The sequence below is a fragment of the Melopsittacus undulatus genome, chromosome 5 (assembly GCF_012275295.1).
Source record: "Melopsittacus undulatus isolate bMelUnd1 chromosome 5, bMelUnd1.mat.Z, whole genome shotgun sequence".
NCBI classification, from domain to species: Eukaryota; Metazoa; Chordata; class Aves; order Psittaciformes; family Psittaculidae; genus Melopsittacus; species Melopsittacus undulatus.
In genome coordinates this window covers 41,627,342-41,655,058 of record NC_047531.1, presented here as the reverse complement: position 1 = coordinate 41,655,058, position 27,717 = coordinate 41,627,342, and the positions used below count along the sequence as shown (strand labels likewise).

At 42.4% G+C, this 27,717-nt stretch overlaps 1 protein-coding gene across 1 annotated transcript; it reads left to right on the top strand.

The window, feature by feature from the left end:
* Positions 1–231: 231 nt before the first annotated feature.
* FOXJ2 (forkhead box J2) lies at positions 232–27,717 on the top strand. Its single transcript, XM_005150240.4, has 11 exons — positions 232–1,749; positions 16,485–16,837; positions 17,364–17,438; positions 19,104–19,172; positions 19,534–19,674; positions 20,111–20,309; positions 21,751–22,077; positions 22,481–22,582; positions 23,042–23,242; positions 24,082–24,180; positions 25,261–27,717. The coding sequence occupies exons 2-11, from the start codon at positions 16,505–16,507 to the stop codon at positions 25,347–25,349; spliced, it is 1,635 nt and encodes a 544-aa protein (XP_005150297.1). The 5' UTR covers positions 232–1,749; positions 16,485–16,504; the 3' UTR covers positions 25,350–27,717.

Genomic DNA, 27,717 nt, shown 5'->3' with positions numbered 1-27,717 from the left:
TAGGAGCAAGGGAGCCCGGGGAAAGCCTTGCTCCCGGCTGGTGCCGACGGGCTGCCAGGCCCTCCGAGAACCTGACGTTCACTTCCAGCGGGTAGAAGGGCGCGGCCCCTGCTGGGCAGCCGGAGGGCTTCAGACCGGCGCCTCCTTAACCCGGGGAGGCGGGGGCGGCCGCGGCAGGGGGGGAGCCGGGGGAGGCGGGGCGGAGGCCGGGGAGGAGCCGGGGCCTGCAGTGGAGCTGCAGCCAGGAGCGGGAGCGGCGGGGCCTGGAGAGATTCAGCGCTGCTCGGTTGGGGTCCCTCGCACCGGAACCCGGGGAGACCCCCCGGGACGAAGCCGAGGCCCGGCAGAAGGTGGCGGAGGCGGCCGCTCATCCCCGCGAGCTGTCGCGGCCTCCCGTGGTAGCCGGGCCCGGGCAAGAGGAGCTAGGGCCTGGGGGGAAGCCAGGGACAATCTCCGGGCAGCCGGGGTGGGGGGACACCCCCATAACCTGCAGGGGTGGGGGAGAGACCCTACCCACCGCCCCCGCCCCATCCGCAGCCGTGAAGGGACACCCCGTTAGGCTCACGGCGGCGGGGGACACCCCGGCGGCCCCTCGCCGGCCCCGCCTCGCTGGCAGGCCGGGGCGCACCCTCCTGCCACCCCCCTTCCCTGCAGCTGGTGGGGAGCTTAACACTTGCCCCCATCCCCACTAACGACTCAAGGGTGGGCAGAGGTCCTTGGCACTAAGCTCTCGTAACTAACTAGAATCGGGTCTGCTCTTCCTCTCTGTGGAATAGCGCCTGCTGGAGCTCCCTCAATATCTGTTTTGTGGAGAGGTGTTCTCGGACCCCAGTTCCTGAGGGTTTTGAAAATAACCCTTACCACCTACTACCCCTGCTACGGAGGAAATTCTTCCCCCAAGCAGAGGAGGAGATAGCCGTTTCCCAGACCAACTAGTAACAGGGCAGCCTTCACGGAAGAAACCCCTTATGCCCAAGAGAGGCAGTCCCCAAGACAGAAATAAGCAGGAGCTCCTGATACTACCTATTAATTTTGATTATTTATATCTGCTTAGCAGGCAACAGAAAAAGCAAATCAGGGGAGAGAAAGCAGAGGCAGATTTAGATACTCTTCTTCCCTTTTCCAGTTGCTGTTAACCACTGGAGATAAAGGTAATTTCCAATACTGACCTCATCCTCCTCCATCCCAAGGAAGATCCCTCATCCTCTAATCCCAAGAGAGTTTTTTTCAAATATCCTGTGCAAGGAGAGAAAACACACCTCCCAATTCCAGGGAAAGAAAAAGCAGATTTTGCTAGTAATATCCACGGAGATAGCAAGATTTATTTTTTTTTCCCAGAGAAACAGATCTGTCCACACTTAAAGGACAAGGTGCACCTAGAGAAAGGAGGAAAGAGGTTTACAGGTAGGGACATTGGAAAAACTGATCTCAGATAATCTGAGAATCAGTGAAAAGCCTGTCTTCCAGGGAACACTGCTTTAGCAGTTAGCTGCCAGAGGGGAGAGAAGATCTCCATCCTGGGATAAAACCAGCAGGTTTAGGGGACTGACAATCCTGAACAGATTGTTTTAATACTGAAGATCCTGATTTCATCCACCATCCCTTCGCCCTCAAAATATTTCTTGAAGAAGCTCCTGGAATAGCTGACAGCAATGCTCTGAGGATGGGTCTCGGAGAAGGAGCGTGAAGGGCAGCACTGCAGAAACCAGCACTGAAGATAATCCACCTCCCACCAGAAAATCTGCCAGAGTGAGTGACCACATTATATCACCTCTCTATTCCTAACATTCTTTGTATCTTTGCTTTCTCGTTTTCCATATCTCTTCTCACTGTATCTGCTTTCCTTTTAATCTTTTCTCTCGTTTCTGAACCTCTCCCCAGGCTTCTTTTTTTCTGTGTGCCTTTCTTCATTTCTCTCATTTAGCTCCCTTATATGCTATATGAAATTGACCTGATTCTTTCCCTTACTGTTTAGCTTACATGAGACCTTAGCCCTATTTGACTGTAAAAAACCTCTTTGCTCTTTGCATTTTACTTTCTTTCACTGGTGTATTCATACTAGACTCAGCCGTTATCACCAATGTGAAATTAATTTCTGTCATTTAGGGGTCATTGAAAAGGATAATCCTAGCCAAAAGGCTTTGAGGAGGCAGAAGCAGTGATTTCTAATGCTACTGTCCAAGGATGCACTCATGGGGTTGGAGTGTCAGTTCTCCATGTGGGTCCTACTATGCTCATTACTGTGGGAATAAAATCCTTTTGTGATGTCGACCTCACTGTGCTTGGGGGCTGAACATTCAGGTTTCAGTGCTAGTACTCTGAGATGTGTGCCTTAATGTATGTAAGGGTTGTGGGATGAATTCTGGAAAGAGTGCCCTTGAGACTGGGTTCTGTGGTGTCCAGGGGCCTGGGTATGAAAATCGTGACAGTGCTGGTGGAAGCTGCTCTTAAAGACAGAAGAAGCCATTCCATTGCCATTAGTCTTCATCTGTGTTTTATGCTGTGTTCAGGGGCTAGAAATGTTAATTCTAATGCTACTGAGCCAAGCTGGCTGCTTTTTGTAAATGAGGCAGTTAATTTCCAATCACAAATGAGTATTCTCACATTGATGTAGTGATTTCTTGAGAAATCAGGTCCTAGGGGGACTTCATCTCAGATGAAGCCAAAGCATATTCCTGTAGCTGAAGAATCATGCCTAAGGATATCTCACCTGACATATTCCTGTTTCTGCTGTCCAGTGAGATAGCAGTGAGGAAATACAAGATCAAAGGGTACTTGACCAGGACAGGAACCCTTCTGGAATCCAGTTGGGAGCACAATGGTTAATAGGGAGTCCCTGGATAAGGAACTCCTTGGTGTAATTTGCTAGCAAGATCATACAAAAGATGCCAAAGTGATTCCCCATTTTGGCAGAGAATTTTGACAGTTATCCATAGCTTCAGAAGGTGCCTTTCTCTGGGGGTAGGCTGAAACATGAAGTGTACATATGTTCTGGGGGTACTGTTAGATGCCCTCCTACCTGTTGCCCTACAGTTATGCAATCAGCCTGTTTTTGAGTACAGCTGTGTTATCTAGCACAAGGGAAGAGATAACTGAGGTATATTGGCCTTTGTACGTTCAAGGGGGGAACTGACTTTTTATACTTCTGAGGTTAATTTACCTTGTTATGTCCCCCTTCCTCACAGTAATGACTTGACATTTTTCAAGTGCTTTTGGCTCTGGTGGATGCCAGGGCACTTCACCGAATATTTATGCCAGCCTTACAAAATTCTGCTCTCCCACAACAAGTATCTTTCTATATATTAAATGGGTTGGTTTGGTTTTGTTTTGTTTTTCTTCATTATTAATGATTAAGAGTAAGATTTTTGTATTAGCTGCCTGATCTTTGTGTTCATGACAGACACATAAGGTTGGAAGTCATGTGCTGTAGAGTGATTGTTATTTGTTAATTGCTGACAGGGCAGTTGGTGCTGACTCGGACCACAAAATTAAGATGATCTCTGTTCTGATGATCTCATAGTCTAAAACACAGCAATACAAAAGCTAGGACAAACTGATAAATTGAAGGAGGTGAATAATTTTTAGACAGCATAGGTCTTTAGTGTGATCATGATATTTTCATCAAATATTTATCACAGGTGAAAATGCAGTTTCCTCTGAAGTGGAATACTGCAGCTGTTCTGCACCATTCATTTTATACAAAAGTATCCACACAAGAAAAAAGAAGAGTTTTATTTGTCTTCATAAAAGTGCAAGGTACTCAATAGACACATTTAAATGAAAGTGTTATATCTTTAAGCATTTACATTAAGCATATTAAACCTGAACACCTAAAATTAGACTTTAAAAAACTACATTTGGGTACCTCAGTAAATAATAAATTCTTCTAAATGCCCATGAATGTAGAGCTGACTTCAACAGAAGCAATGAAGCCTTAAACATTGAAGTAAAGACACATATATGGGTTTGTAAATTTAAATTTGGACATGCATGCTTCCAAAAGTTGACTTTTTAAGTTGAAGCACTCTCATCCTGTTCTGTGGGCACCCTGCTCCCATCTGAGAACTGTGAGTGTGGTGTTTTTCAGGTCAAGCAATTAAGTGAAATGAAATGAGAAGGTCTGGAGAGTTATAGGAAAAGGATTATGTTACTGCAGGATCATGAGGTTATATTAATGTTTAAGTATGCATTCTGTAAGTTCTTGGATTTTTTTTCTTTGAATCTGGTTCTTTAGGCAAGTTTCTAGGCTAGAATGAGGATTCAGAAAAGTTGGAATGAAATACAATAAACAGTTTGAGGTTGGACATAATTCCCCAGTCCGAGACAGGATTGTGACTACTGTAGTTTTTGAAGGGTTTTCTTTGGGTTGTATTATTATTATTATTATTTATTTTATTATGTTTCCCCTACAAAAATGGATTTAAATGCTGGTGGCTGAAGAAGTTTTTTCTTAATGGAGAGATCGAGGTATCTTCGCTTGCTACCTCCTCCCCTAAACTTCAGCTGACTTTCTTAATAGTGGATGACTCAGTCTGTATCACAGTTTGGATCTTTGGCCCTTTCCTTCCAGTAGCAGAAAGGAGGTATGGTTAATGGCAACTGTGATATGGACAGCTGTCCCTCAAGAGCAGGACTGAGCTGATTATCTCGTTTCACACAGCTGTCAGGAATTACATCTCAGTCATTAGCAACCAAAAGATGAAATATGTTTGGACTAATTTTTCCATTTGCCTCTCCCAACCTTGGGTAGAATTGTAACCAGCAACTTTCACAAAGAGCCCTCTGTGTTTTGTGGTAGTCCATTTACAGAATCTGTTACTGAGTGATGCTCCTTCAGAATTGAAACTTTAAAATACATTGGTTCTAGCATTTTTTGTCTGTAGGACAAGTTTGAAAAGATGAGCAGTGCCTAGATTAATGGACAGCCAAAAATAGTATCTCTAAAGTTTTTGAACTCCCCAGTGGTGTTAACTCTGAGGCTTGAAGCATTTAAATCTCTGTATTGCTGTCTCTTGCACATTGTGTTACTTTAGCAAAAATATCCAGTTGATATGTTCAACCCCCAAATGTTTATCATCTTGGTAGGAGTCACTATTGCTGCTTGCTATGTATTCTGCTGTTTTTGTTTTCTTATTCCTTCTAAGGAATGTATGAGCTTAAAAACCTATAACACATTTCTGTCTGCTCATCTTTTGACTTTTAAAGGAAATCTGTGTATGTGTGTTATGGCGAGCAAGCATGCTGCAGTATGTTTTCACAATTAAGGCAAATTTTCATTTTAAGTTTGAAATGAAAATGCGGAATATTGGGAATGTTTCAGTATTCAGAGACCTCACAGCATTTAATGTTGTGTCTGTGGTGCTTTGCAAAGATTTGGTCTAGACTTTTGTTTTATCCTTCTGTCTTTGACCTGCCCCATCCTCTACTCCTGTTATGAACTTCGGAGTTGGTGTCACAGATTTTTCCTGGTTCCTGTCCTTTATGAACCCTTTCCTGAACCCTGTCCTGGGCTTCCTAGCATCGTATCACAGCCAAGTTCCTCTCCTGCACCTTTAAGGCCCAGCATATTTCCACCCCGCCTACTTCTTCACTCTCATTTCCTCCTACATCCCACTCCTCCTCCCAGCTCTCTCTGTACTGCTGTTTGCATCTCGTTTTCCGTGCTGTCCCTTTGGCATGCTGTCCTGTGGTCCTATAAGCTTAAAACGCTGCTTCTCTCTTCATCAAGCATGCATCCCTCATCTCCTCTCTAGGATTCTCCACTGACATGAATCCTTTCTTACTAAATCTTACAGGCCACACTTTCACACCTGGATTTTGACCTGTTCTTGGTTTGGCTTTCATTAGATTACATGCTTGTGGACATACAGAGGATTTTTTTGTCTGAGGTTACATCAAGAAACCTGTTCTTTTTTCCACTTTATAATAAATAGAATTTTGTTCCTCTGAAATACCCAGTTCTGCTAAGCTGGGGAATGGCACTTTTGTCATTCATTCTCTCACCATGCTTTTTCCCCTGCCCTCTTCCCTTCCTCAGGAACAGCTGGATTTTAGTTGGTTAGAATGAAAGTCCCTTGTATGACATTCTCTAGTCCTTCCAGCACTTCAGGATCTTGGTTTTGAGAATTGGGGTGAACAACTAGTGCAAGGCCCAGTGCCTCATTTCTCATCTTTCTAACTGGTCAATTTATTTGATGTGAAGTCAAGAAATCAGGGAATGTGTGGGTTTTTTATGTTTAAGAGAGACTGAGTAATGAGGGAGAGATGACGAGTGACAGCTTTTATACCTCGAGGAAAAAAATATTTACTTTTTTGTTTTTACAATTAGCAATTCAAATTTTGTTTATGCTCTCTGCTATATAAAGACTGTGGCTGGTTATAGCAGAAATATGTAATTACTGTTAAAAGTTCAAAAGTTCAAATCTGAATAATTGGGGAGGGATCTGAACTCTTTGTGGTCACAAATTAAATGAGTAAAGTTTCTGAATTCTTATTTTCCCCAAAAAACCCTATTGTTGAGTAAAAATAAAGCAATTCTTCTGCCCCATCAGAAATTTGCAGAGAAAAATAAGCTGCTAAAATAGTTACCTCTGAAATTCCCTTCATCTCTATCTGAACAAAGCAGACAAGCTTTGAAAGTAGAGAATGGTTCTGGGATTTGAGACCTGTGTTCTCTGCATGGTTCCCCTACTCCTTTGCTGTCTGACCTTGGGCTTCATGTTTCTCCATGCATGGCTTCCCATTTATCCTGAAATAGGGTATTGATCCTTTTTAAGGGCTACAATGTGTAAGGATGAAAACTCTTTGTAAAGGCTGGCTGTTCTTTTCTGCTGTTGATTACCTTAATTACAGTGTGATACTGAACTCAAAACCTCGGTATGCCACTTCTTGTGGCATTAAGAAACAATAAACACGTGATGCCTGGGTTAATTTTTGTTTCATTGAAGGACCTATGACTCTAAAACTGGAAGATCCTGTACCTGTCTGCAGCCTAGAACTGTTTTTTAAGTTGACTTAAATATAGATATTTTAACTCCCTTGAAGCTTCTCCTAAGTTCTCTAATGACCTTTTCTTGGCCAGGTCTCAAGGTCTCTATTCCATCTTCATCCTTCTTGGCTCCCCTGCTGTTTTTGACACTTGATCATGCCCAGTCTTGTCCTCCTTTGACTTATGTGTCAGTATTTCCCTGGTTTCCCTCCTACTGTTCTAGTAATTCAGTAGCTTCTGCACTAATTTATTTACCTTCCTCCATTATTTTTTTTTTCTTTTTAAATTAGATACAAAGCCCCACCTCTGGTATCTTCTTGTTTCTTTACCTCCTTCATGCCAGTGACATTCAGTTATGCAACTTGGCATACTACCTTAACAGCTTTTTTGAATAATTTGCTGCAAGTTTTAGACTGCTGAGGCCAAGATGGAACTCCAGAAAGCTCCTTTGAGATTTCCCTTTGTTCCCTGCTTTCCTCTGTGAGTGTCCGCAGTTGGGGCTAGAACATGTGGTTTCATGCACTCATCTTGCTCTTCGTATACAGGATAGGGGTGACTTATCCAGATTCATGGCCTGAATCTCCAGTTTCTTTCTTAGTCTCTTTGGGTAACCCTTATGCTTTCTCCTTCATTTACCATCTTGTTTACTGATAGTTGTTCTTGCTGGCCTCTCACAACTGTGTTACCTTCTTCTCTTCTTAAAAACACAGTTATGAAGCTATGCTCCTGGCATGTTTTACCAACATGTTGCTGCCTCCTTGACAAGCCTGTTCTTTGGCTATCATCCACCACACAAGCTTTCAGCTTCTTGTACTCACTCTAAGGGGTCTTCACATTTATATTTCTGCCCTATTTGTTGCTGTGTCTTATTGTTTTGTCCTTTGCCAGCAACACAAGCACGACATCATGCTTTTCCATTTCTTGCATGAGCATCTCTTCACATTTATCTTCAGCTGACTCATACCTTGATACATATAGAAAAATTGCCAGCCAGTAGAGGCCAGACATACTGGAAACCACTTCTTTTCATGTTTTAAAATAATTTGAAAGGTCTAATTAACTCAGAGATAGTTGTCATATTACATGTACCTTCCTCTCCCTAACTTCTGTTGTAAAGAAGGATGATTGTTCCTGCCCATGGCAGGGGGGTTGGAGCTAGATGATCTTAAGGTTCTTTCCAACCCCAACTATTCTATGATTCTATGATGACTAAAGTAACTAAAAATTATCATAAGCGAAGACACAACATCTCAAAGACTAGAAAGATAAGGGTTAAAGTGGAATAATATTTATTTGCAGTTGCAAGTTGGCAAGTGGCGTGAAAGAAATTATCTTCTTTCAGTATCTTTAAGGAAATGAACAGAAGATTTAGTTTCAGGATGATACACAAAATGGAGCGTTTTAGGAGTAGGATGCAGAAAGCCAAGTAGCAATAGTAGTGTTTTAAGACAGACGAAGCTGTTAACAGGGGTGTGTTCTTGCTATTGTGGTTCTGAATCCTCTAGACTTTCAAGCTTGGTACAGACATTTACAAGTTGTGAGCCTGGCTAGGGATTGTCAGGTGTTTGTCTCCTGGAAGACAGTTCATTCTGTTTAGTTCAGAATATCAACTAACAGAATAGTGAAAAGGGATTGTGTTAAAACAGTGATTGAGACCTAATTTATGAACTTCACACAGTATTACTTAAGTCTTCTGATCATTATCCAACTTCAATTTCAGCTGTGTTGCTTCCAGACTCCTCTTTAACAAGCGTTTCTGCAGTGCTTTGGTAATTTTAACTCTGGCAGTATGTACTGTATGTACGTTTTGGCCACATGGGGCTAATCTGGACTTGATACAAATTTCCTTATTTTCTATTAATTCAGTACATAGGTTTTGTTGGTGCTTGATACCCATTTCCACAAGTGGGACAGAATGGGTTGTGGCTCCTTTCAGCAGCTATTGCAGAGTTGATATTGACTAATCTGTTTTCAGTGGTTCGGCCTTTGTTGAACAGGTTTTGACCACTTGCAGTCAGATTTTCATTTTCACTATGCCTGGCTGGCATTCATTTAGCCCGTGGAGCTCTTTTACATAGAAGCTTTGTAGTATTACTATTATTAAACTGCAAGGTTAGCTGTCATTTTCCCCTGATAGACCCGTTTTTTAAATAGGAAAAATAATACAGTTTTAATGTATAAGTACATATTTTAACCTGGGTTTCTGTACCAATCTTTGGTATTATTTTAACCTGGGTTTCTGTACCAATCTTTGCAATGATGTGAAGATCTTCTGAGCAAGGTATTCTGTATACTGATCTACTTCTGATGTTTAACCTAATTTCAGAGACTGTCTGGGTATAGTCTCAGTGTTTGCATATTCTGTACTGAAGGCTTACCTACTGGATCTGATTCTGACAGGCTATTAAAATTGCAGCCTTTCTCTTCAACCTCGGTGCTCCCAAAGAGCTGGGGGAAATAACTTATCTTGGATACATTTTCTGTCCTGCAGACTTCCTGGTTTCCATGGGAGAATTTTGTTCCAGATATGTGCTCATAAATTTGAATTATTCCAAAACCAGTACCTGATGCTTTTCTCAGTGTAAGAGTAATTGTTCTGTTAATGTTCTTAAAGAATATGCTGAAGATTTCTCTTGTCTGCCTTGGCATATGTTTAAAATTGGAGTTCCTACTTCCAATGGTAAAATATTATATAGTGGTACTGAGGATGTAGGGATGCTGTAGAGACTTTCCTGCTGTAGTGATGTATTTTCATTGTGCTTCTTCAAAGTGCTTGGTTTACTTCTTATTACAAATCTGTTATTGGGAGGGTTGTCATGGGACATTTGGCTTATTATTATAATAAATCTTTTATAGTAATCTTATTATAAAGAAAATGATGCTCAAAAGTATTTTAGCCATACCAGTATTTTCAGTATCATTTGCTGTTTCAACAGGTGTTACGTATTCCCCACATACACTTAGACCGTTAATAAGCAAACTAATCTGAACTTTGAACACTATTTTCAGGCTGTCTGAGGGGTCTTTGCAATGTTTGTGTAGGATTTGTCCCTGCATTTTTGCTGCATGCTTACATAGCAGACAACAAAAATACTCGATTAGTTGGTCTTATTAAAATCTGGCGAGGGACTAGCTGTGCTTAATCATAGCCTTTTATGTCTGTAAAGATGCTGTCTCCCTTGACATGAGCATATTTAAGACTTTGTCTGTAATGCCATCTGTTAATAAGTTTAAATAAGCAGGTCAGGTTTTGTAAATGATACCATTTTGTCAGTAGTTTCATACAAAACTAGGACATAATTGCGTTTGGAATTGGCTCCTGACACACTTCCAACATGGGGGTTTTGGTGACTTTATAGGCCCCACAAGACTTCATCCTTCGTTAGTACCAAGTATACATGCATAGTCAGTTCTCTTCATTCACTAAATTCAAACAAAAAAATTATATGCTGCTCATGCACCTTTCACAAAATGGAGGGAATCAAAAGCTCCTAAGTTAAAATATACTGTTGTGATATTTATGTTATTAGTAACTATTACAAAAATAAATTTGTTTTTCCCTGAGACTTCTATGAGCCTTGTTGCTGAGATCTGCTTGTTAGAGGAAAACCATAGCTGTATACCAACTTAACTATAATAAAAGAAGTAGTCCAGTGATCTATATTAAGCTGTGCATGGTCTGAAAGTTTTCATCTTCCTCTAACTGATTTTTTTTCAGTATCATTTTAGTGAGTTATGGTGTATCTTGTAACAAATTTCCAGTTCAGGGTGCCATAATTGAAGTACCACTTGTGTTCTTTTACACAACATAGCATTGACCATTCAAAGACATTGTCTTGCACACCAGGTAATTTTGAGCAGGGGTATAGTCAGACCAGTGTGACATAGCTAGGCACAGATTGTGACAGTTTGTATTCATATAGGTGATACCACATTGTGTGCTCTTAGGTGACAGTAACTTCCTTTGGTTGAATTCTTTTTTCCTTTGTGGTTAGTGACTAGCAAGAATTGTGTGCCCCCTGTTGCCACATCTGCAAACCTGTAGTGTACTGGGGAAAGGTTTTTCTGCTTACTCCCAAAGAAGGGAACCGTGGCTGTAGGGTATGATTTCTCTTACATGTTTGCCCCAGGGACTGTTTTCCTTCCTTTCATGTGGCACTGCAGACACAAGTGTACTTTGAAACTGCAGTGCTTTTCTTTTGGTTTGCTGATACACTGATGTGACACCTACCACTCCTTCCAGGTTAAGTTTCATTTTATGAACAATATCCAGCAGCTTCTGTCTTCCTTCTGTGTTTGATTCCAGAAACATAAACATTTCCTGAAGGCTTCTCACAAGTAGTTTCCAAAGTGATGCATAACTATTTCAGGCTATGCATGTAATCAGTATCCTTTTTTTCTGTTTTCTTACATGAAACTAATATTTCTCAGTGAGAATGTTTGCTTGGAGAAGATATGAGTGTTTTGTTCCTGCCCTCTTATTTCACATCTTATTTATGAGGGAAAGCGTATGTCTTAAAATGGCAAATGTCTCTTCCTGCCAGAGTTAGCAAATTAATTCTTTCCCTCTCTCTGTATTGGTATAAGAATACAGGTTTCTTGCATGTGTAATTTACACATGTATGTCAACATTACCTTTTTCCATCAAAGTAGAGGCTGTCCATTTCTCTATGCATGTGGTATGCTTATGTTTTACTTCCTTACTATTTGAGGCATTTTCTTCTAATTGGCATCATGTTCACCTTTCTCCTTCTGGAAGGTTACAGTCAAATGGTGTTTTTTTGCCAGTTTGAGTTTGAGGTGTTTGGTTTGTTAAATACTGCAGAAGCTAGGTGTATCTCTGAGTGTATTGGTTCTGTATTGTTAGATCACTGGATTCAGGCACCTAAGTAGAAGTGGCCTTATTTTTATAGTGTTCTACAGCAATGCCTCTCACTGCTTAGTAGCCTGTTGCACATTTCTTCCTTCTCAAAGTTTGAGTCTCCTTTGAATGTTTGCCAGTAGTGTTTCATTGGGTTGGAATAGGAGCAAATAAAGCAACAGTGAAAGTAAATATAGAAAAGTAAATGTACAGATTTATTCTAGAACAGGCATCTTCTGTAGGCTGTGCACAGTGTTATTTCATTCATTGTATGACTCTCTACTTTAGTCATAACTGATTATGACTGGCCAGCTTTTGAGTTCAGCCTTAGAGAATGTTTCAAGCTATAAATGTTTATTAACTGCATTCAGAATGACCCTCAGAGTGCTGTTTCCCACATTTCATACATTTTTCAGTCCTGATACGTAAGTAGCAGTGACCTTGGATAAGATTTGACTGGCTTAGAGCAAGCGTTTGCAGAATAGTAGGGCAGGCAAAGTACAGATTTCTTCAGTCCTGCTGCAGGGATAGTACTGGCTCATAGGCACAAGGCTGGCTTGCATTCTCAGCCTGAGGTTTGATTTGCTACTTGCAGATATTCAAAGTAAGGCAGTAGCTTTCCTGGAACATTGTAGTGAAGTATTACTAGTCCCAAGTGAATTAGTGGTTATTAAAAGGTGTTCGATGCTAGGATTTTATTTTATATATTTTTCTTATGAATCAGACAGATTGTCATCCATCTAATTATAGTTTTGGGTATGTGCTCAGCTGTCATTTTTGCATCTCTCTGACCTGTCTTGACTTGGGGTTGTACTGGAACTAGTTAGTGCTTGAGAAGACTCTCTAGTCAATTTCCAGCTGTTGATGGTCATTATGACTTGGCTACCGTATGCTTGGCTTTTAAAGTCAGCCAAGTACATATACAGATACCACTTACCATGTAAAGTGGGAGGTTATGAATTCTGGTCTTTGAGTTTCTTTTTACTTCTTCAAAGTTAATTTTGGCTTGCTAATGTGGTAGGATTTTTCTTAAACACCCTTGATTTCAGTTCAGTATGTTTGTTAGTCATTAGTGGTTTGGGTTTTTTGTTGGTTTTTTTTTTTTCTTCTTTGTTGAGAAGGATCATAAGAGAAGAGTTTGAAAGAAGATTTGCCAGGCAATAAACTGGGAAGGGAAAGTTGGAAGACTCATGAGTTGTTCTGGTTTGGCTGTGGTCTCATTCTATCATATCATTAAGTAGTATCAAGTGTGCTGCTTGGATCAGGTGAATGAGATACACATCCTGAAGTCTAGCAAGCATTACTGTTAGAGTAGGTATTATTTCAAATAATTTAATAGCTAATTACACCAAATCGTTTTTGTACTGAGAAGTGGTGAATGCTCCATCCCTGGCGATGTTCAAGGCCAGGTTGGACAGAGCCTTGGGCAACATGGTCCGGTGTGAGGTCCCCCTGCCCATGGCAGAGAGGTTGGAACTAGGCAGTATTAAGGTTCTTTCCAACTCAAACCCTTCTGTTGATAGTGTTCTGGAAGTGCTACCTTACCTAAGGTTTGACTGTGCCTGATTATTACAAGATCCCATATTGCCAGGATACAGACTTAGAAATCCAGTATCATGATGAAGTACAAGCTTGGAAAAAAATTTCCCATATGACTCCTATTGTGTCCGACTCTTCATTTTCTGTCCTAAATTGCTGACTAGCTTATATGTTCTTAAAGACCTGCTGTTTTTTACTGAAAAGTAGTTGTTTCAGTACTGGGTGATCTGTGCATGTATATAGACAGGATTTTTTTATTTAAGATTTTGGAGTTTTGTCATTGAAGATTTTTATAAAGCAGGGAATGAGAATGCTCAGCTGCTTAATATGGGTGTAATATGACCCAGTTCTAACCTTGCTTGCCTCCCTGACAAGTTATTTTACACAAATACACAGAATTTTGTGTATTTGACAATGGGTGTGTTGTTTATTGACATTACATTTCACTGCATGGCAAATCATCCCAAAAGCTCTAGTGACATAACCTGGGCAAATCTGAAGCTCTGTGCAAACTGCAGTGCTTTCGTCTGCGGCTTGATTTTCTGGTATTTCAAATTGGTATCTCAATGTGACATAGGCTTTTATAACCTATAGTCTTGATTTCTGTGTTTGTGTTAAAAAAGGGGGGGTGAGACTTGTATTTAGTTTACTTTGGATTTGTATTGTTAGCGCAGTGATATTTCATTATAGTTTCAACATGCATATGATAAGCAGCAGTAATTTGTTCTCTGATTGCACTGTGGAAATTAAAATTTATATGAGGCACTCACAGAATTAAGCATTCAACTGATATTTACTTCATGTTTGTTTTTTCCCAGACTATTACTTGCAGTGAGGACTGTACCTGTAAACCTACCATGCAAATGTAACTGTGTTTCAGTGACATGGATACCTCAGTGGTCTGTCTATCCCCCACTAGATAAAAAGACATTGGTGCTTTTCCCTTGTGTAAGTCAAGAAGGAGTAGTGCTGCTTGCTGTTTTCTTTTTTAATTTAAAATATTTGAGACTAGATCAGTTTAGCCAAAAAGAGCAATTATATTCAATAAGCACTGACTTGAGGATAATGGAAAGCCTTTTTCAGCTCTGATGGTCTAGTTAGGTGTGTGCCAAGTAGTCATCACTGTCATATGTGATAAGTGTGGCAGATGAGTAGATAGGTAAGTTAGTAGCAGTTGGGCTTTTCCTTTCTTCCACAGACAGAAAAATGTTTCCACTCACTATAGATACTGTAGTGCTGCAATTTTATTTCTCAGACTGCGCGTGCACATGAATGTGAAGTATAATGTTAGCTGTGCAGTTAGTAGGTGTTTTCTGAGCCCAGGGCTTTGGAGCCACTGCTTGTGGCAGTTGGGAGATGGGATTTTGTTGTGGTTTGAGCCCTAAGAGGTGTGATTAGCATGTGCATGAAAATTAAAGGTTTAGTGCAGACAAATGTGTTGGAGTGTAGATTCTTGTGCACTTTTGTTTTGCAAGAGCACTTAAGTGCAGAAGTGCAACATATAATGCATATGGTTGTGGGGGAAGAACGGGAGCTTCTGTGTCAAAATGCTGGGTGCATCTGTCTCTGGATCTGTGCATCCACACTGTTATTGTCAAATACCTATTTTTAGAATGAGTACCTAATTGGTATTCATGCAGATGAGTGTCTCCCTGTCTCATCTGATCCGCTCCTCTGAGTGATGCACTTGGTGGGAGGTGTCTGCTGATGAATCTTTCCTAAGCAGAGTGTGTTCATGTCTGACAGTTCTCTCTTTCTGTGTTTCATTTGTTACATGAGTGTGTATGTAAGTAAGTGTATGTTTGTGTATTTACCTTTTGTATGCACTAGCATGCTCAAAGTATCACCTAATCCTCTACAAAGACTAATTTCAAAATGAAAGATGCAGAACTTGCAGCCCTTCAAGACATGATTCTTCTTGTTGTGCAAAGGATAAATGCAGAGGAGTGCAGGTTGTGGCCATGGAAACTTAGCTACCTCAGTCCAGACTTCAAGGGATTGCTCCTGGTATAGTGATGAGTAAGAGTGATCTCTCTCCTGCCTTGACTACTACAAAAGACAGCATACGAAGTGTGCAAGTTCATACAAGTTCATGCTGCTAAATATTTTCTTCATATAAAATAATTAGTAAGTAGAAAACCCTGAGTGCAAGTGCTAGCCATGTTGGACAGGTGTGTTTTATAAGGGGAAATATATAATATTTATGAGGAAAGATCCAGAGTCTGTTTATACCCTGTGGCAAACTTGTTATGTGACTTCGGGCAAGTAAGTTTTTATTGTGTCTCAGATAGGGGAAAATACTTGCCTGTTGTATTGTGAATTGAGATAAATTTATATGTATGTTTAGGAAAAATAGGTTATGGTAGGCAAAGCTTTAACTCTTATGAGCTTAATATAGTCTGTTCCACCTCAACATGGTAGATGTAATTATCTATATATAGTATTATGCATGATCTTGGTGTTTTAAAATGATATGTAATCCTAGCTCTAAGGAGTAGGATTCATTATGTCACCTAAGGCAAAAAGAGAGGCTAGGCCTTAGATAGAAATTAATTTATCTCCAAATTAAGATAGTCACAATCCTGAGTTTCCAGATGATCTAATTAAATTGTGGTTTTGTATATGGCATGAAGGAGTATTCCCTTTTAGCTATGATTTTCCTCTTACCTGACACAGTAAACCTACTGGATTATAGGTAGTCCTTGTGATGAAGGGTCCCAAGGTTATATCACTTGCATGGTAAAAGAGTGAGTGTGATATAGCTGCTGAAAAGGCTCCATGTCCTTTGAGGAGATCTTAGTTCTTTATCTGGGAACAGTTGGGATGCTCTGGCTGAGACTGTTCTATCAGTGTTACCACCAGCATTGTCCCAGCTGCTGAGAACAAGGATGGTCCTCCCAGAGACATGGTTGTAATTGGTTTTGGATGATTCTTTCTGGCTGAGAATAAGGTGTATTAAGTGGGATTATCTTCACACCGGTATTTGTGATAGGGGGAAAAGCAGAGGAGGAATGCAAATGGATGCTTCTGTTCTTAAGATTTACCTTGTTTATATCTCAGGGGTTCCTTTCTCTTTTCTTTCTTTTCCCCTTACAGATACTCCTGCTTCCAGCATCATGGCCTCTGACCTGGAAAGCAGCCTCACTTCTATAGACTGGCTCCCACAGCTTACTTTAAGGGCTACTATAGAAAAATTAGGGGGTTCTTCACAAGCAGGACCTCCAGGGACTGCCCGAAAATGTCCCCCAGGCTCACCAACTGATCCCAATGCCACCCTGAGTAAGGATGAGGCTGCAGTGCACCAAGATGGGAAGCCACGTTACAGCTATGCCACATTGATTACATATGCCATCAACTCATCACCTGCCAAGAAGATGACACTTAGTGAGATCTACCGTTGGATCTGTGACAACTTTCCCTATTACAAAAATGCTGGTATTGGTTGGAAGGTGAGGGCTTGCATTGCTGAGGTACCCTTTTTGTCTAATTACAAGAATTATTTTCTTAATTCTGTGCAAACTATCCTCATTGAGCAAAATATAAAGACGGATGTGAAACTAAGTTGACCAACTGGAGAAATGCAGAGCCAGAAGTTCTTGTTTTCTCCAAGAATTTTGTTGTATATATGTCATGGCCTCTAAGAAGGAGTGTGCAAAACCCCACCACCGACAACCAAGGAAAACAAAACCACCACCGCCCTTCCCCAAAACCTACATCACTACCAACCTCTGCATCACACTGATACTATTTTCACTGCACCTTCTGTAGATGTATGCATGGGTCAGCCTCATATTCATCCTAATCCATCCTTTTCCTTTACATGGATTCTGTTGTGCTCCGTTCTGGGCATATGTAGTGAGCTTTGGCTTTTGAGTCTGCAGCATCCTTCTATTTTCTGTACCTGCTCCCAGTCATACTCAGAAAGCTGTATGTTTTTTTTACAGCACTTACCTGTCTCTCTTACTGTCTCCTCAGAACTCTATTCGTCACAACCTCTCTCTGAATAAATGTTTCCGGAAGGTGCCTCGACCAAGAGATGATCCTGGGAAGGTAAGAAATCTGCATGCTCCTAGGCAAGCAGTTTAAAACTGCAGGGAATAAGCTAGGCTTGCCCTTTCTAACTCATGCTTGGAATTTGAAACCTAAGGTGTAGGCAGAAATGGAAGCAGTAGTAAGATTTACTGCAGTGCTTTGGCATTCACTTAAAGGGAACTTGTAAAGGGGCCTTAACAGTTTTAGCAAGTATTTTTCCTACCTGTTATCTTCAGTTAACTTTAAAGATAGTGGAAGAAGGGAAAAATGGGGTTGAATGTACTTTATTAGTTTTGTTTTTTCTTGATCTTTATGTGTAAAATGTGGGTCTAGTCTACTCTGTTCTATTACAAAAGTCTGTAGTGGCTGCTGGTGAATGGCAGGACTATGATGTAAATTTATGGGTTTCATGGAGACAAGATCCATGGAAGTGAGAGCAGAACTACTACCTATTTAGGCTGCAAAATGTTTTGTGTTGGGGGGGAAAAATCACCATAAAATAGTTCAAATCTGTAGAAATGATGTACAAGTAAAACTCAAGAATTTAGGAATTTGATGGCCAAGTAAGAACTAGTAATGCTCTGTCAGTATATATAGATTGTAAAGGGGAATTGCTAGCAAAACCAAGACTTGGCATCTTGGCATGCAGATATTACTGTCAAGAAAAAAAGCAAACAAACCCCAAAACCAAACAAGCAGAAGAAAGTAGGGACAAGAAGCTGTGTATTTAGAGGGAAAGGTTTTTATTTTTTTTCCTCCCCACCATCCTATAGTTACCAGAAAGGGCCACTTCCTCAGGCCTTTTACTTCAGGTTATATTTAAAGGACTACGTGGTGTTCAGTTGGCATCCGTAAATGGAAGTAGTGTATCTTTGAAGATGACTGCTCAAAAATACCATTGATTATACAGCTTATTCTGGGAAATCCTAACTGACTTCAGTGTACATGTCTGCAGGTGTTCATTGGCATGTAGGGCTGGGTTTGTAATGAAAACCTGTTCTGTGCTTGTCACTGATTCCTCAGATTTCAATTAGAGGCCAAAGTGAGCTAAATAATACTCTAGAGTTCTCTTTACACTTACTCAGAAAACAACAGATATAATTACAGACTGTTTTATGTTGAAAGGGACCTCTGGAGGTCGACACGCATCCCCATCCCACAAAGGAACAATTAAATGGGGTTATTGAGGTCCCCACTGAGTATTTAATATCTCCAGGGATGGGGATACCATAGCTGGGTGCATGCTCCAGTGCTGCACCACACCATTGTGAAGAACTTTTTCTTTATACCCGACTGTAATTTCCCTTGCTGTAACTTGTGTTTGTTGCCTTTTATTCTTGTGCTATGCATTTTTGAGAAGAGTTTGATTCTGTGTTCTTTATAATCTCCTTACACAGTTGAAGACAGTGGTTAGATCCCCTTAGCCTTCTTTTGTCTTCTTGGTGTCCTGTCTCAAAGTGATGGAAGTGTAGAGCATTCTGCCTTCCACCAGTAGCATCATACCTCACTATTCAGTACAAACCAGTGCAAGAAATTAATCTCTTTCTAGCATGCAAATCTCTCTTGTCTGATGGGCCTTGTGGTCCTAATGTTATTCATTGCTGCATTCTTTAAGTCAGTAACCTTCTGCTTCAGGATGTTTTCTCATTTAATCATACATTCACCAATGGATTTTCTTTCCAGGGCTCCTACTGGACAATAGATACGTGTCCAGATATATCTCGCAAGAGGCGGCATCCTCCAGATGATGACGTGAGTGTTGTTTTTTGCAGACAGCATGCAGCAGGAGGGAGAATTCCTTTCTTGTTCCAGTAGTCCTTTCAGCACTGAACTATGTTATCATTTTGGGGCAGGGTGTACAGAAGGGGAGACAAAGCCTAGGACAGAATGAACTAGCATGTATGTCCTTCTGATTAGCTGTTGTTACTGCTGTTCAGTAAAGTTTAAGCTTGTTTGAAGTCCTTTATCCTGACTCTTCAGTGATTATGGCCCAGTCCTCCTTCTAAGCCATGAACTTCTGCAGTGGGGGAGCTGGCTTCCTATCTGCAGTTTCATTTCTCCATCTGTTTTTGATTTCTGCTCCTTTCCTTTTCACTTCCTTCCCCATCCACAGATCCCACAAGACTCCCCAGAGCAAGAGGCGAGTAAAAGCCCCCGAGGGGCTGTTCCAGTCAGCACAGAAGCCTCTTTGCCACCTGAGGCCACCCCTCAGCTGTCACTCCAGAGCAACACCTCCATTGCCAACTATAGTCAGGTGAGCATCACAAAGGATAGAAGCCTTATAAGGATAGGAAGAGAGGATGAGAATAACATGAATAGAAAAGCAGAATGGTAAGAATAGAGGGAATCATGAAAATTGTGATACAGAGGCAAAAACAAAAGCAAGGGAAGAAGCTGAAATTGCAGACGGAAAATTAAGGAGGAAGTAAATTTTGACAAGGGCTGGATGGGGATAAGGGTAAAGGCATAATGGTATGAGATAGCTGAAGGAAAGGCTGAAGCCAGTGTGCTGCAGGGGGAGGGAGGTGGTTGATTTTTCTCTAGTCAAATGGCATTTGGAAGATTCGTTGGGAGATGAGCTAAGTGAATACGGGATATCATTGCGTGTTCACCTGTATCTAGTCTCCAGATCCCTGTCTCAGCTTACACATCGTAGTACATTCTAAAGGCCTTCCTTCTACCTTCCTTAGCAGGGTGCAGGGCCTGTGGATGTTGCCTCTACTGTAGCTGGGGGGCAGGGCCGTGAAGGGGCTGATGTGCCACCCCCACTGTACAGTGCCAACCATGACTTCAAGTTCTCCTACTCTGAGATCAACTTCCAGGATCTTAGCTGGTCCTTCCGAAACCTCTACAAATCTATGCTGGAGAAATCATCTTCCTCTCAGCATGGTGAGTAACTATATGCGTCATGTGGGGTGGGCAGGTATCTGCCCACACAGTCTTGTCCACCGATCTATCCTTGGTATCTCTCAGATCTTTCCCCATTTTTAGGAGCCTGTGCAAACAGATTTTCCTTGTTTGGCATGCTGTAATTAGTTCTGCCAGGAGCAGATAAGAAATCTGCATATCTTTTATCTATTGCTACCTCTAATTCTCTCAGAATAAAGAGGATAATGATTTAAAAATACCTTGTATTGATACAAAAGCAAATACTAAAATGGCAGAAGCTTAGAGAAAAGCGTGTTGGAGAAGTACTCACAGTGTCAGGCTAGAAACTGTGAGAGGAAGGGGATTGTTCCATGTGGAGTTTCTCTAAAAGGAGAGTGAAAAGTTGTCAGTGCTCAGATGTGTTAAAGCTAGTATTGTTCAAAGCCTTGGAGAATTGAGCTTTGTGGATTGAGACTGCGGAAGATTTCCTACAGCTCCATTCATAGCTTGCATTTCTGGGATTGCAGAAGCAGCCACAAGAGGGCAGAATGACAGTAGGAATATGATCAGACGTCCATGGGAAACAAGAACAGTCTACAGTTGCTGTTCCCACCTTTAAACACTCTTATAGTGTGGTATAAAAAGGAATACATTATTACCTATGCTGTCAGACATCACACAGTGCAGGCAGTTTTCTGCTTTAGAAGCCTCTTGACTTGTAGCTTCAGTGAAATAAAGACACATTACTTTTACTGCTTTCATCATGCTGGCACTTGGAGTAGAAGCTTGTTGTGTGTGGTACTGTAGAATGGACAAGCTACAAAAATGCAGAGAAGAACCTCGCCTCAGTGTGTGCCTCTGTTTGTAAAATTTAGCAGCAGTCAGGTTTTCTCTCCTTAAGTCTTCAGCTGTAAGGTAGCCTAGGAAAATTTGAGTTTTGAGGGAATTTTGAATCAGGGTGGCAGTATTCATCCTTTTGCCCCATCACAGTAGTAGTAAGCTCTAAGGATTGATTTTAAATCTAGTGAAAAACTGATGTTTGCTTGTGAATGGTCAAGTAAGGGCACTCAAAGTAGGAAATGTTAGCTCACGTTAGTGGCATGTAATGCCCTTTACTGTGATTTTTTTTTTCTTTTTCCCTGGTGGTTCCACAATATAATGGGAGAAGCACGGGCTCAAGAGAACACGGGTTACTTTGATAAATATAGGAAAAATCCAGAGAGGAATTTAAGTTCCTAACTTTGTACTAGAAGATTAAATCTTGCTGGGGCGTTGTTGTAGAGCGTTTTGTTTTTGAAGAGAACCTGGAGCAACTGTGCAAGGTGATAGTTGTTAGCAGCCTGTAGAGGGCGCTCCAAAAGCTTCCTAAATAGCAGGATGAGCAGTGTGAAATTGGAGATGCATAATTTAAGCAGAGGTCTAACCCCAGAGGCTCTTAAAGTTCCCTTCTTTTACTTGGCAGGTTTCTCTTCTCTCCTTGGCGACATGCAGCCTTCCAACCACAACTACTACATGTACCAACAGCAGCAGCAGCAGCAAGGCCCCTCATCAGTGGGTGCTGCTCCCCCACTCCACACTCCAACCCCAGAGGGTTGCCCATCCCAAGGGGCAAAACAGCAGGGTGGTGAAGGTTATGGCCCTCAACCAGTGATGTCCATGCACCCACCCCCAATGCAGCATGGAGGCTACCACCAGCATCAGCAACATCACCCACACTCCCACCCACAGCAGCAGCCACATCAGCACCAGCAGCAGCAGTCACAGGCTTCAATCAACAGTGCTGGCTTTGGTGAGTCAGGGGCAATGGAAAGAACATTCAGGGAAAAGGGAGCAGTGAAACAGTGAAGAGCCCCCAGACAGAAATTCCACAAGTGAGCTTTCCCTAAATAGTGCCTAAATTGTATGTGGGGAAAAGGATGGAAGCAAATGATGATTGAAATCTGAGAGGTAAAATGCTTTCTTACTGATTGGAAGGAGAATACATCCACACTGTGTTTGGGATTCTGTTCAGGGATGCAGAATAAAGTCAGAGGCTAAATGAAAGGCACCATCCCTAGTCTTCCAAGTGAAAAAGGGTTGCAGGTGACTGTACCATCAGACTCTTTGGTGAAGAAGGGCCAATCATTTTTATTAAGGGGTGAAGGGAAGGAGGCAGTCTGTATTGGAATAATCTTTTCCCCATTTCATTCCAGCATTTCCCCCTGATTGGTGCTCTAACATTGATTCCCTGAAGGAAAGCTTCAAGATGGTAAACCGGCTGAACTGGTCTAGCATTGAGCATTCCCAATTCTCAGGTCAGTGTTGACTTAATGACTGGGTCTAGTGATTCAGTGACTGGGGCTGTAGTCCAGAATGTGAGTGCTGGGCCCACATCTTCGGGTTTTTTCCAATGTAACAGTGTCAAGTCCATGGGTTTCTCAGGGACTCAACAATTCTATGTGTAAAATGAGGTGTCCTACTTCATGGGTTTTGTTAAAGACCTTGAAACTCTTGAACACTGCAGGAATTTGGGGCAGAGGCAATTAATTCATACAAGAACACAAGAAAGCTAACTCAGATTTTTCCCTTCCCATCTCTGCCTGAGTCAGTGAGACAGCTTCCTAGATATGGAGCTCTCAACAGTGGTGACAGATTCAGAGCAGTGAAGTTGGGCTTATGGGGAGAAGGTAGGATTTAGGGGTAGAAGGCAGAAACTCTGCACAGAAGTCCACATTTTGAGTACTGTCTTTGACGTTGTCCTTTCTCCCCTGCAGAGCTGATGGAGAGTCTGCGCCAGGCTGAGCGGAAGAACTGGACGCTGGATCAACATCATATTGCTAACCTATGTGACTCTCTTAATCACTTCCTTACCCAGACTGGCCAGCTCCCTCATCTGGTTGGCCCACAGCAGCCCCCCCGAATCTCTGATTCTTGTGCCCTAAACAGTGGCAAACAGGAGCAGTCCATGAACCAAGGTAATTAGGAGGGAGACTAAAATGACATTTAATGCAGGGCCAATTCTGTGAGTGTCCTCAATTACTTGCAGCTTTGCCAGGCAAAGTAGCAGAGAGCAACTCAGGGCTAAGCTGTTAGAGCTGTTCATAGCAACTCAGCTTCTCTGGCTTTAAAGAATTAGTATGTCCTATGGCTGTGGCCTAGGCAGGCCATTACTGTGCGATGCTTAAGACTGACATGCAACCTCTCCAGGTAGAAATACATTTGAAAGGTAAACCCATAAAAGAAGGGGATGGGATGGCTTTTGTAGTTAATAGAAAGGAATGGCAAGGTAAAGAGATTGGTATTCCAGATGGCAAGAGCTGTAGGAGCTGTTAAGAAGAAAGCTCTTGCATCATTGCTGGGGAAATACTGGCTGGACAAGAAGTAGGGGGATTCACTCTGAATTCTGAGGAGAGCACAGAAGATATTATGGTCTTGATAGAACTGTGATGGTGTGCGTCATCTAATACAGAATTAAATGGATGATATGAGCCAGCTTGTGGTGCTTCTGCATGAAAATGTTCTTCTTTTACAATAGTAGAGAAACTTCTGCTGGCTCCAAAGAACAAGATCTCTGACCAAGCTATAGCTTGCAGTTAGGACCCAAGAGCTGAACATCTCCTGCAGTACCCTGTGGGTCTGAGTGAATTGCTCTGTGGCTGAGCTGCCATCCAGTCAGGGCCAAGACAGCTGACCAGAACACTGATAATTTAGTTTATTTGGGGTTTGGGGTGTGTGTGTGTGTAGGTTTTTTGTTTGGTTTTCTTTTTTGTTTTGTTGATTTGGTTTGGGGTTTTTTTTTTTACTCCTTTCACAGTGAACTCCTATGGCCAGCCCCAGCCCCCCCATCTCTTCTCCGGGCCATCTCCTATGTACCAGATTTCCACCCAGGACTCTCCAGGATATAATCGCCCAGGTAAGGGGTGACATTACAGGTAAGGGGTGTGTAGTTCTGGTGTCCTCAATATAAGAAGGACATGGAGTTGTTGGAGCAACTTCAGAGGGGGCCATGAGCATGATCAAGGGCTGGAGCACCTCCCATACAAAAACAGGCTGAGAAAGCTGGGGCTGTTCAAACTGGAGAAGAAAAGAATGTGTGGGGACCTCACAGCAGCCTTCCAGTATCTGAAGAGGACTTACAGAGGATGCTGGAGAAGAACTCTTCATCAGGGAATGTAGTGATAGGTCAAAGGGTGATGGGTTCAAACATAAACAGGGGAAGTTCAGGTTAGATACAATGAAGAAGTTCTTTACTGTGAGGCTGGTGAGGCATTGGCACAGGCTGCCCAAAGAAGTTATGAATGCTCCATCCCTGGTAGTGTTCAAGGCCAGGTTGGATGGAGCCTTGGGTGACATGGTCTAGTGTGAGGTGTCCCTGCCTATGGCAAGAGGGTTAGAACTAGGTAGTCTTAAGGTCCTTTCCAACCCAAACCAGTCTGATTCTATGATTAAGATGTATTACACCAGAGAACATCAAAGAGCTGGTTCCCAAGCCCTTTGTGCATTTCTCCCAAAGCACTTATTAATCAAATGGAGCACTGAGGGTAGAGAAGGAGGTTGGATTACAAGGGACCCTCCATTTAGGGCTCTGCCATAGCTCTGGCAAGGTTTAGGATTTCAGTGGCCTGATTTCTTTCACTTCATATAAATAGTCTAGCTCAGCCTTGCCCTCAGCTTTACACAAGAAGCTTCTGTTGATGAAGTCCTTTGTGGTCCAGCAGTAGTAAGCTGTAAGGAAGGTTAAGGAGACTAAAACTTAACCGCTGTAGAAGCTGCTACAGAGAATTTTATAGACCACCTACAGATATTGGTAAGTGCTGTCTGACAGAGAAAATCATGCCAGTAGTGTGCTTGCTTGTTCAACTGTTGGAAAGGAGAAGGCCCAAATCTCTTATGCTTTCTTTTGCCCAAGGGCCCGCTGTGAAAAAAGTGTGACATTTTTAATTCTAACTGCTCTCTTTCCTTTCTGTTCTATTTTTCTGTTGCTTTTGGGCAGCTCACCATCTGGTCCCTCGGCCTCCAGGGCCTCCTCCAGGTGCCACTGAGGAAATCCCCGATGATTTTGACTGGGACTTGATCACCTAACGAGTTACAGACTTGATAGCCCGTCCTCTGTGAAGGACGCGGGAGGGGAGGGAGACATGGGGTCACTGGTGCCAGCACCACCCTCCCCAGCCTCCCTGCCTTGCCTGTATATAGATATATATTCTCTATCTCCGCCAGAGAAGCCACCGCAAGATGCTGCCGAAGATAATCCTTCCTTGCGTCCTGTTTTATCTTCTTTTTCTTCTTTTGTTTATTATTATTGTTATTATTATTACCAATAATTGAGCACAGCCCTCCCCCTCCTCTGGTGGCCTTGGACGCATCAGATTGGCTCTTTCGTGTTGTGTGGTGCCCTGTGGAGGGTGGAAAGATGGGTCCTTGGTGCCATGAAAAGAGCTTGGAAGGCTGAATCCTTGAGTGCATCTTTCTCTGCCTCCGTCATTTTGCGTTTAACAATCCCTCTTTCCCTTCAAGGTGGCCGGTGAATTTGTTGTATTGGCTACTGGAGCGAGAGAGCCTAGTGGACCCTGGGAGCCTGTAGTTCTGTTGTTTCGTAAATGTTGTAAAGGTCTGGGGGCTAAAGGGACACTGGGGAGGTGATCTTAGCTCTGTGAACTTTTTTGCACCAGCAGGAAAAGAAGAAGAGTTCCCAAGTATAAAAAGAGGGTAATCCCTGAGGTAGGGAGAGCTGAGCTGGGAGGGTTGACCTGACTTTGGAGGAAGGAGAATGTAGCAGAGAAGTTGGGTTTTGGAATGAAGTGCCATCTGTGACAACTGAGGGAGATTTTAAGGGAATCCTGACCTATTTTCTACACTGTGTTTTGCGGTCTCCAGGTGAAGCCTACAAGCCCACCAGGTAAAAGAAGCAGTCAGGGGTGTCACATGTGATTCAGCATATTCTATTCCCAAGAGCTTTTAACTTCACCCCCCACCCCTTCAAGCCCTTCTCCAAAATAGTATTGAGGCTCTTACTTGCATATGCAAATTTGAAGGTTTTCTCCCATCGGTATTTGTTCAGTTGTTGTTTGATCCCCCAACCCTCGGATTTCTTTGGAGACTGCTCTTGCCTGTGGTTTGAGAGTACCAGCAGCAACAGGGCTCTCATCGGTGATTCCCACTTTGTGAATGGGCTGTGGTGGGAAGAGTAAGCTGCTGCTCAGAGTGGAGGTGAATGACAGGATGATGGGCAAGGGGCTGGACCCTCTGGGCAAGTAACTGGGAAGCCCTCGCGAGTATTTTTTCGAAGAGGTGCATTAGAAGAGAGGATGAAGTGGGGTAGATTATTAAAATGAACAGCCAAAGAGTGTAGTATACAATGGAGGAGGGTGGGTCAGACCCCTTTGCAATTCAGCTGAGGAGACTGTGGAATCTAGTGCAAATCCCAAAGGATAGGTTTTGTCAGCACTTGTGAATCAAGAAGGTGGAAAAGGTGCAGGAGCAGGAGTGAGTGTTGAGATGCCTCCTCCCCAAAGCTGTGTCCTCTGTTCCCCTTTTTGCTGGTATTGGCTCCGTTCTGTCAAACCTCTTGTTTCTTCTTAATATTTTGTAAAGCCTCCCTCCAGCCCTTATTCCCTGTTCACCAGTGAAGGGAACCAGGATAGAAATAAAACATTAGGACTACTTGACAGATCTGGGGTAGGGGAGTAATAACCTCTACTCTGGCTGCAGGAAGGTGGGGAACTAGCATTGCTTTTTAAATTTGCTGTAGGGATAAAGCGATTGGATCTTTGTCAAGGAAGTGGACAGAGTCTCCCTGGATTGGGAGGGTGGACATTTTTGTTGTTTTTTTTTTTCTCCCTTTTTAAGTGTGGTTTGGGGGGGGGAGTTCATCATTGAGTGTTTCCAAGAGAAATGAGGAATCCCAGACAACTGCAGCGTGGGGTCAGCTATTCTCTCTGCTGCCTCAGGATGGGAATGATACAGCTCGGAAGCATGTGTGATGGGTTTCTGTGGAAAGTGGCACCAGAGACAACTGGGAGAGATGACTTCTGGTGGTGCCAGTTAGTGCTTTGCAGAGGGTATTACTGAGAGCCTGCACTGTGGAAGCCTGAAAACCCCACCGGAAGAGAAACCAACTGTGATGGCTCCTTCTGCGTATAAAGTGCTCCTCATTTTCATATTCGCCTCATTCGCGTATTAAGTTGTGCCTCATTTGCATATGTAAATACATGCCGGTCAGTGTGCAAATCAGCCTCGTTCCTCTGCCCTGAGATAAACGTGTGGTGTTGGTGCGTGGTTTGGCCCTGGGCAGGCATGTGGAGCTCCGCAGGGTGTGCGGTGCCAGTCCCCCTCTGCAGGCCCCCCCGTGCTTTGTGTCAGTGGCCAGGAGAGAGGAGCTTGGTCTCACGAGTTTATTTTTTGTGCATGCTTTCTTAATAAAAACAAAAAGTGAATGTTTATGGTTTAA

What these genes read in the sequence shown, in the direction of transcription:
- FOXJ2 (XM_005150240.4), top strand. Translation starts at nt 16,505, where the DNA reads ATGGCCTCTGACCTGGAAAGCAGCCTCACTTCTATAGACTGGCTCCCA. An exon ending in TGAGCATTCCCAATTCTCAG is followed by an intron (nt 22,583 to 23,041) that starts GTCAGTGTTGAC and finishes TCTCCCCTGCAG; the next exon opens with AGCTGATGGAGAGTCTGCGC. An exon ending in TCCAGGATATAATCGCCCAG is followed by an intron (nt 24,181 to 25,260) that starts GTAAGGGGTGAC and finishes GCTTTTGGGCAG; the next exon opens with CTCACCATCTGGTCCCTCGG.